Source organism: Bemisia tabaci, chromosome 1, assembly GCF_918797505.1.
Source record: "Bemisia tabaci chromosome 1, PGI_BMITA_v3".
NCBI lineage: Eukaryota > Metazoa > Arthropoda > Insecta > Hemiptera > Aleyrodidae > Bemisia > Bemisia tabaci.
The window spans coordinates 17788840-17798463 of record NC_092793.1 but is presented as its reverse complement, the minus strand read 5'-3'; the positions used below and the strand labels follow the sequence as shown (position 1 = coordinate 17798463).

Sequence of the window (9624 nt, the reverse complement as noted above, 5' to 3'; positions counted from 1 at the left end):
ACTCATGACTTTGAAATGTTTGCACACTCTGTATGGATTATTCTCATTTTAATTGATGAAAAAAAATATGCAGTAAAGGAAAATATAATGTGCGTTTTGTAAATATTTAGGTGATTCCGTACAAACTTAAGGATTTGCAAAGCACGCGAATTTCTACACAATTTCTTATAGCCTTTTATAGCCGATGGCGAAAAAGCAACAGCCAGCAGGCGATAAAGTGTAAAACCCGGCGATAGGAACTATATTCTGGCTGTATAATTTTTTATCGCTTCGTGTAGCCCGGTCGTATGATTTTTTCCACTTTCTACAGCCAGCTATAAGATTTTCTATCGCCCTCTTCAGTCGGCTGTAAAAACTCCTATGGTATTTTGAAACGCAGCTCCTATCGCCAATTTTTACCTGCAGGGGATAAAAAAAAAAAAAAAAAAAATGTTTTTAAGCGCATTTTTAGAGAACAATTTGGGCATTTGCGGTTTGGTACCGGTGGACATTTTTTGAATAGTGAAAAAATGGTTTTTTATGTCTGGTTTTGAAAATAAGGAATCTAAGATTTTAAAAATCTTTTTACGAAGTTTCGCTCACTCTTCAACTTTTATAAGATAATAATACTGGATACGCTCACTCGAAAATTTCAAAGAATATTCTCGAAATAATCAATAACCATATATATGACATTTTTCCTTAACGCTTCAGTATTGACCTTCGAGTATAAAACAGTGATATTGGCAATAACGCCCTTATCCAACTATTCGTGCTGCATGGACATCCATGTTGCATACTAAAAATTAAAGGTGCTCCGTTGTCATTCTATAGCCCACGGAGCAGTGCTCGTATATTGTCACGCTGTCTCACTCGATGTAGAAGTGGAATCGAATATCCTGATATAAGAAAACTAGGGGGCTATTCCTCTGGCCGCTACGCTTGGGTACAGCAATTCTTGAAAAAGTTGTCGGATCGAGTCGTCCCAGCGAAAATAAGCGCTCTATGAAGTAATGAGCAGAAAAGCAAGAGTATTTTTTTTCGAATTTTGAAGTTTTCCGCCAGTACATTGGGCCCAAAGATGATGGATCCAAAATTTGATTTTTTGGGCAAGTGAGTGATCAATCCCAGCTGAAATAATTGACGATTTAGTGGCAGGGGAAAGGATTTCCTTGGTTTTTGCGTACCTCAAATTGTAAAAGCAGTAACGGCACATTGCCTGAGAGTTGCGGCTGTTATACGCAGTGCGTAATGCACCAAGGTTATATGAGTATTTTTCCTTGCAATTTTTAGAATTTTTAGATCGAATTGCGAACGAAATCCTCCTAAAAATGGAAGAGAAATATTCATATATTTTCTGGGAATCTAACGATTTGAGAAAGAAAATTTGGCAACTCCTGAAGGCTCATACGGCGTTACTCCTTTTAGCACGGCAGAACAGGTTGTCGGCGAAACCATAGCGCATCGTCGCGCTGTTTTGCGTGTAGGTTCCAGTGACGCCGCGCCTAACCGTATGTTAGCTGGGCTCGGAGTACTTTCATGTTTTATTTTTAAACAATGTTTTTAAAAGTCAAACACCGTTTTTCTGAGAAGGTTCCGCGACTTTTCCGTGATGATCTCAAACTCAAATAAAAGCATCGAAACTTTCGACGCGATAATTTCGCTCGTCCTATTTTCTTTTTAGGTATCCGATAAAAATTAGATACTATCCGATATTTATCACCCGATAGTACATTGTCGAAGTATTCCTACAGTTCTGTAAGCGCTAATATGCGTTTCACGCCAGTAGACCGACTGCGCAGTGCGCACTGCGTTTGGTGCAGTGCGAGAAGTATTCATACAGTCTTGTAGGCGCTAGCGCTCACATCCATTTGACGCCGCCGACCGGACCGGCGGCGGCGGCGGCGCGCTCTCGCGGGAGAATGCAATATTGTGTTGTTTTCAGCATGGCAACGTTTGTTTTGATTCATGATTCATTTTCATTTTAGGTTAGTTAGTTTGAGTACTTAGTGATAATAGATCATAATAGATTAGATTTTGAACCTCCAATTCGCCAATCATTACAATTGTGGATTTGCGAAAGTAATGCTGCACAAGATTTCTTCATGTAAATTCATTTTGAATTCAGTTTTATAATTGTTACATCTTATCAACTATAAGTACTTATTCTACTCAACTCAAATTGAAGCACTGTCAACAAGTAAGTAATATTTTGGGTTATTATAGGTTTCTGAGTTTTAAAGGTAGGTTCGTCTAAACCTCTGCCCGAGAATTTTATTCGACAATACAATATTTCAAATCTGAAGACTATTAGCTTGTAATCAATTAGTCTGCTGTACCAAGGAACGTCCTTTAAGCTTTCTCCATTTCGTAAAAATTACTTCCATATGAATTAACATCAGTACGCAGTAGCCATTGAGACCAATCTACTTTTACTGTTTGACAGTTGAGACTGCTTATTCTTTTCACTGTCAGTTGCAGTTTGCTGCCATCACTCAGCAATATTGATTGCTATGACCAACTGACTAAGACATGTTTATCCATTCATTGAGCTGATAAGTCTTGGCGAATAAAGGCTACCCACTAGAACACGTATCATCACTCAGTTGGTTGCTTCGTCAAATCAATCGGATGTCAGATTACATTGATGGTGTCAAAGTGATGGTCTGGCATACTTGCTCCCTATAGCTTTACAACTGTTTAGCAAAGGTGCTATAAGTCCCGAGCCTCTGGAATTTTCCAAAAACCTCCATCATTTCCTGGTACCTAGGTGCAGGAAACTTATCCGATATCGTTGATTCTTCTGTTTACTGAACGCAACTCAACAGTCCGATTGGCCTCATCAGATGGTTGAGTTTTCTATATAATTGTCGGGCATTTATACATAAACCTCGCTCATCATCGTTTGATTCAACTGGAGTCTAAGGAAACCAACTGTTTGGCATTGGATAACTCCATCTCAAAGTTTTCTTTGAGAGCGCACCATTAACCTAGGTGATCATTTGTTAAATTTTCTCACTGAAGCCCAAAAATGAAAGAAAAACTAGGAACTCTTCTCTAGGAAAAAACTAGAAAAGAGAGCTGCAATAACCCAATATTAATAAAATCCTCAGTACCCAAAAATGCATCACTGAACAATTACTCAAAGCCATGTCATTTACTCTTAAAGTATTCATCATTTTCCAATAATTTGTTGAGGCCCAAACCACTCACAAAATGAGCTGTCACTCATGAGTTGGCAGTTCTTGCAATGCACAGCAGGTATTGAAGTCTGAAAATTTTCCCATCATGATTTCAGTAATTGGAAGTAATGCCGAAGAAGTTTGTCGGTGAAAATAGCAAGGCAGCTGCAGCCAGAGCTCGAAAAGCACAAGCCTCTGAAGAAAAAGAAGCGATTAAGAAGAAGCAAATTGAGGACGAGCTCTGGAAGGATGATGATAAACATGTTCAACGGAAACAGCAGCGAAAGGTCAGTAAATATCAGTCAATGATTTTTGTATTACATAAATTACAACTTATTTCTGTGTATCTATTATTACACAGTTTTATCTAAGTGAATGAATACAGGGGCAGATTTACTTATTTGCTGCTGACAGGTTGCCTGCATTTTGCTGCCTTCTTTTCATCAGGAACTGATTCACGTTATTAAGATCTACAGCCAACTAAAATTAACCGAGCTTACATTTCAAAAGTGATTAATTGTTTTCTTTAATGCATGGACTGCGAACAAACAGCTATTGTTTTTGAAAAAGGAGCATACTATGGAAATTTGTTTTTGACGCATCGTTAGATTGCACAAGATCACATTTTCAATAGGTATTAATGTTCTCTCAAAATTTGTCCAAAATTATGGCGTGTTTCATTTATAAGTCTGATGAGGGTGAGTTGTTCTATGAAGCTCGTAATGACCAGTAGTGAAATACAAAATAAATAAATTTAAAAGATTCAAGATTCAAGATTTATTTATTTCAAAAATTTAAATTTACAAAAGTAAAACAAAACAGCTCCATATGCCAAAAGTGAGCTTGTGTGGCATATGTTACTAAACCAAATAAGATAAACAACAAGAAAATAACTAAACAATGGTTGGCATAGCCTGACAGAACAAAAAATGATATTTTTAAGGCTCTATAGTAAGAGAAAAATTTACGACAAAAACAAAAAACAAAAAAAAAAAAAAAAAAGTGAAGTTGTAGATGCAGAAGAAAAACAAAGTATGAGTGAATAACTATAACAAGTGGTAACTTAATTAATTGTCAAATTAAGAGGAAAGTAAGCAGAATTAATTGGAGTGGAGGGCTCTTTCCAAGGCATTGAAAAAAGTGATGAGCTTAGCGAATATTCTCTCCAAAAAGTTAAATTGCAGATGCAGAGGAAAAACAAAGTATGAATGAATAACTAAAATTAAGAGGGAAAGGAACAGAATTTATTGAAATAGAGGGCTCTCTCCAAAACATTTAACTCATTAAAAAATTTAAAAAAAGTATATCCTAAATTTCTCCTAATTGTATCTATCCTGCCAAAAGGTAAAACTAATTCAAAAGATCCCTCCCCCCCCCTAAAAAGAGTCAATAGGGAGTTGAATAAAAGTTCAATTCATCTTCTGTATGTAAAGACATGAAGATCCCAAGTTCTTAACCCTCTGTATGGCGTAAATTAATTTTGATTTTGGATTGTGGGGGACACAAATCTATACTGTAGCCTTTGTAAGTCCCAATTTTTTTCATCTAAATTTCAAAAATTATTTTCTCAACAAAAGAAAGTTTGATAAAAATTTGCAGCGTCATGCTAGTCTGAGATGAGGAGAGTGTTCAGCTTAGGTAGATGTATTGGAATATTAATCCAGGGTCTCGCCAAGAGATTTATACAATGTTGTGAGAGTTTTACTTGATCAGGATTCATTTTAATAGATTGAATGAATTTACCTTGTTTTTTCCTTTCTTTTTTACGTAACAAAACATCAGGAAAAAACAAGGTAAATTCATTCAATCTACAGATCTATACCAGTTCCGGTCTTTTAGACCTCATCCGTAGATCACACTTGTCAGTGAGCCCAGCTTAGCATCCTCCAAAATCTTGAACAGCATAAAACACTGTCATAAATCATCATAATATTTATGCATTTTATTCTGTCATTGCAGGAAAGTAAAGAAAAGAAGAAAATGGAACAGTTAGAAAAGAAACAAGAGAAAAAGTCAATCTTAGAACAAGAGATTAAATCAATCAAGACAACTGGCAAGGAGCCTCTAGCCAAAATCACCCAAGCTCAGATACAGGTATAATTTTTGGAGTCTCTTCTCTTTACATCTTGTTTTTTCTGTTTTTGGGTTTCGAGAGGAGGTGGTCTTTGTCAGCTGATATCCTGCGGGCTGTTTATTGAAAGCTTAAAGCAGTCTGATAAGATATCGAAATGCAATATATTTTATTAGTTAAGATAGGGCTGTGGGGCTATCCCTAAATTACATAATGCTCCAGGGGGGAGGGGGATCAAGGAGAGCGTTACACCACTTTTGTGTTTACGTGTTAAAGGAAGGGAACCTACATCACAAAATTATTATAAGGGGGAGAGGGGTCAAAAATGCCAAAAATCGCGTTAATTACGTTCTTTGAGGACGGCCCCTATGTCTCTTCTTGTCAGGCCAATATAGTTTCAATAATCAGGCTGCTGGCCAGTTTGATGACTTAAGCACTTGAGAGGGCTACCAAGGACCAATATGGTAGGTAAATAAGATCGAAATTTGTCTCCAGCGCTCTATCCAAAAAAATCTTAATTCTCTCTAGTTTCTATTTTTGGAAGACACAGCATTAGTACAGGTTGCCTTCTTTTTGTGTTAAATGACCTTGTAAGACAGTCACATCAATTGTATTTTTTAATCAATTTATCAGCTATTTTACCTTAGGACCTAAAGTTGGAGGAAACAACATTCTTCAAATCAACAAGAAACCGAAATATTTTCCAAAATGTACAGTGGGTCGGGTAAATAGTAACACCAATCATAAAAAAATAATTTTGCAATTTTCTTAACTTGCAAATTTAGGCAGATCTAATAATTAACACTTCACATACTATTTTATGAAAACTATATCGTCAGCTCTAGGTGTTCACTCCAGCAATGGCCTCAATTTTGAAGACCCAGAAACTGTATTCTGTCCTAATGCATAAAAAAAGAAAAGAAACTAGCTTTAAAAAAATACCAAGCAGTTAAAAAAATAATGATAGGAAAGAGGAAGGATAGGAAGTCAAAAAGAACAGAAAATACTAATTAAGTGGTCATAGCAATGTTAATGAAGAGAATGGGATGCGAATGAGTGGAGGCAGTGTCCAAGTGAGGGTGGAGGGGCTCTATACAAGAAGGAGAAGCTGCGCGAGTAAGCGCACAACAAGCAGGGAGGGGAAGAGGCAAATCCACATGAATGCGAGTGCTGAAGGGTGGAGTGTCAGTTGCAAAGTGAAAGTAGTTGCGGACTGTTCACGTTTAGTTTCGGATTTTACAATCTGGAATACGATATTTTCTTCAGTAAAAAGATAGATAACAAAGATATTAATTCGATGATTTCTCAGTATTTTCTCTGTAAGAGTAGAACGTTTAATCATGGCATGCTCCCTGCAAATATGTTGGCTGATATTTTTTTCAAAAATTAAAGTGTATAAAGGAAAACTGAAATGTCAAAATAAAGTAAGACAATTGTGGAAGCAAGCCATTTAATTGTGAACGTTCACCCAAAGTTTTTTTTTTCCCGACCTCATAACTAATATCTCTAAGAAAAAAATTCAATCACTTGTCCTAATTGAAATTTTACAGGCGGAGAATGAAAAACGAGCAGCTGCACTTAGTAAATTGTCATCTAGCAAAAATGTGCAGACCCATGTAAATGTACCCCTAGAAGAAAATATAAACCATTTGCAAGTTGAAGGAGCAGAGGCTAGAACAATAGATGAAGCCATAAGTGTTTTAAGGTTTGTCTTTTTTATATAATTATCTGCTATGGTAGTCTTTAGTTCGCAAATATTATTTCCCAGTGGTTATAGCTCAATCTCGTTTTATGCTGGAACAAGCATTGAAAATGACCTTTTCTCAAGGGGATCCTTTCCCTTGTCATATCTGCCATTGTTAAAGCTCTTTATTCTACTAAAGTTGAAAATTATTTAAAATTTAGTCTATGTATTAGAAGGAAAAATCATAAAATCAGTTCTTTTTCTCAATCTCAAAATGAGTTTCTTAAGGATGAGTCATTAAATGCCCCCCAATGATGTTTTATGGTTAAGGGATTTTGATTTCAAATAAATTTTGAATTTTCAGCTTGAAAGAAACGCCTGTGGACAAACATCCTGAGAGGCGATTAAAAGCTGCATATGCTGCTTTTGAAGAAGCTAATATGGCAAGAATCAAAGCTGAACATCCTACTTTACGTCTGTCACAACTGAAGCAAGTTTTATTTAAGGAATGGTCCAAGTCTCCTGAGAATCCGTTGAACCAAACTTCGTAAAGAGAGTGATATCATATGTACTGACAGAACTGTGGATGTTTCTCAGATATTTCACAGGTGATCAAAACCAGCTGTCAACTCGAAGTCTTTTTTTCAGAACGTCTGTTTGAAATGGAGGACGTTGAGGAAATGCAATTTTCTCTCTTCGGTGTCGAGATTTTATACTTCTCAATGAAAGAGACTAAATCTTAAGGGAACATCTTTGCATGCTACTTCTCTCAGTAGCTTCACTTTTTTTTTTATTTCTTGAACTTGTACATCCTGAAACCTTTAATAGACTTAAAGTTTAAATGCTCCTTTCAATTGCAATATTTTTCAATTGAAACTAGACTAAACTGGAAGATGGAAAACTATGAAATGTATAAATGTTTTCCACTTTTCGCCCTGTCCTCACTAACAAGTTTGTAGCATGATTGAAACACTTGGCAGAATAAGAAAAATCAACTAATTTTCATCTACGTAACCAAGACTGGATTTAATTGATCAGTCTGTTGCTGTCTTTAATTTACTTGTAGGTAATGCACATTGTATGGGTATCAAGATAAAGTTATTAAAGATAAAAATGTGTCGAAATGGTCAAAAGTAGGATATACATAGAATATTCTATGAATCCTTCCAGGAATATCCTTTGTACATTTTTGAGGTAAGTCAGGATATCCTATGAACACCTGCTGGTTATTGGTATAAATGACCTGTAAAATACACCTTCACACATAGCTCAGGCTTTCCTCTTAAAATTGTGCACCCTGCTGTACCTAGTGCTACAGTTTAAATCCTAAAAACTGTCATTGAAAAAAATATTACTGTTTTTAGAACCTAAAATGCAGCATTCAAAATTAACTCGTTCATCATTTATTCATTCTCTCAAAATTGTGAAGAAAGCAAGGTATGAGCATACCATTTGAGAATGGATGTTCAGTGAGAAATCTTTCTATGTTAAAAAGGTTAGAAAAATCTATGAATCTCATCTGTTGGAAAAATGCCGTTTTACATGTTTTTTGATACTCGGGAAGTCTAATCAGCATTCAATAGTCAAATAAAAGTTACTGCTGGTGACAGAAGTGGCTCTTTAATGATTTTTTTCAAATTTATGATACAGATGACTCTGTCAGGAAGAGAACGTTTTATGGTTTTTTTGTACTTTTTCTGCAGAGGTAGTTTTATCAGGTATTTTTCAGATGTCTCTAGCAATGCGTAACCACAGCCAGCTGAGGGAGGATATTCTGAGGTATTTCAAAATTGCACTATTTCAATGGAATATTTATAGAATATTTACTGCTGCCTGTGTAATTTTCTGCATACAGCAATGGACTTGTTGCACCCAAGAGATACAGTCAAGTGAACAAACCATCTACAGGTGAAGTCACACGAAAATCACAATGGACCCATAAAAAAAGTCTACTATCAACTCTTTGGTGTGTAATTTGCGATGTTTGATATACGCTTTTCAAATTTCCTGCGGACAATTTCTCGAAGTCACTGGTGACCAGGTTTGCTAGAAAGAGACATAAGTAAGAAAACCTGATCCAAATAATCAAACAATCTCGCAAACTATTTCTTTAGTATACCTTCAATTGTTTCATCTTTTCTTTTGTTACAAAAACAAGTTTTAAATCAATAGGGTATCATATGTAAAGGAATTTTATAACTGTTTGCAAGACTGCCTCCGAACGCAGGAAATTTGGAAAAGCGTGGAACCACATAGATTTTGTGCTAAGGAGTGGATTTCAGACTTTGCAGTGTGTCTGTCGTGGCTTTTAGGAGATTTCACCAACAGAAAATCTTGGTTGTATCTCTTGGTTGGGACAGACCCACAGTCTGTAGGGATATGCTCTTGTTTCCTCATTTCACAGTGATGATAGTATAGCAATATAAAGTGACTGGATGATTGAATCCTTCTTTGGAAATTCACAAATGAAGTCTGTACCTTGTCCAGTGACCAACTTGAAAGAATATTAAATCCATCACCAACGAAAAAATTGATCCCTTTGATGGGACCGTAATTTTTCTGGTTTTCTTCTCGGTTTCTTTTTGTAATGTTATAAGTTTTTAATTTTTTATTTTTCAAGTTCAAATTTTAAATAAAATTGGAATGTGTAACCATGCAAAGAAAATCTTTCTTCCTCGTTTGTTTCCTAAATTGTTTTCACTCCAATT

At 35.8% G+C, this 9624-nt stretch overlaps 1 protein-coding gene across 1 annotated transcript; it reads left to right on the top strand.

The window, feature by feature from the left end:
* The first annotated feature begins 1980 nt into the window (after window positions 1-1980).
* LOC109034012 (coiled-coil domain-containing protein 124) lies at window positions 1981-9581 on the top strand. Its single transcript, XM_019046919.2, has 5 exons — window positions 1981-2179; window positions 3278-3448; window positions 5121-5255; window positions 6783-6937; window positions 7281-9581. The coding sequence occupies exons 2-5, from the start codon at window positions 3290-3292 to the stop codon at window positions 7465-7467; spliced, it is 636 nt and encodes a 211-aa protein (XP_018902464.2). The 5' UTR covers window positions 1981-2179; window positions 3278-3289; the 3' UTR covers window positions 7468-9581.
* The last annotated feature ends 43 nt before the right edge of the window (window positions 9582-9624 follow it).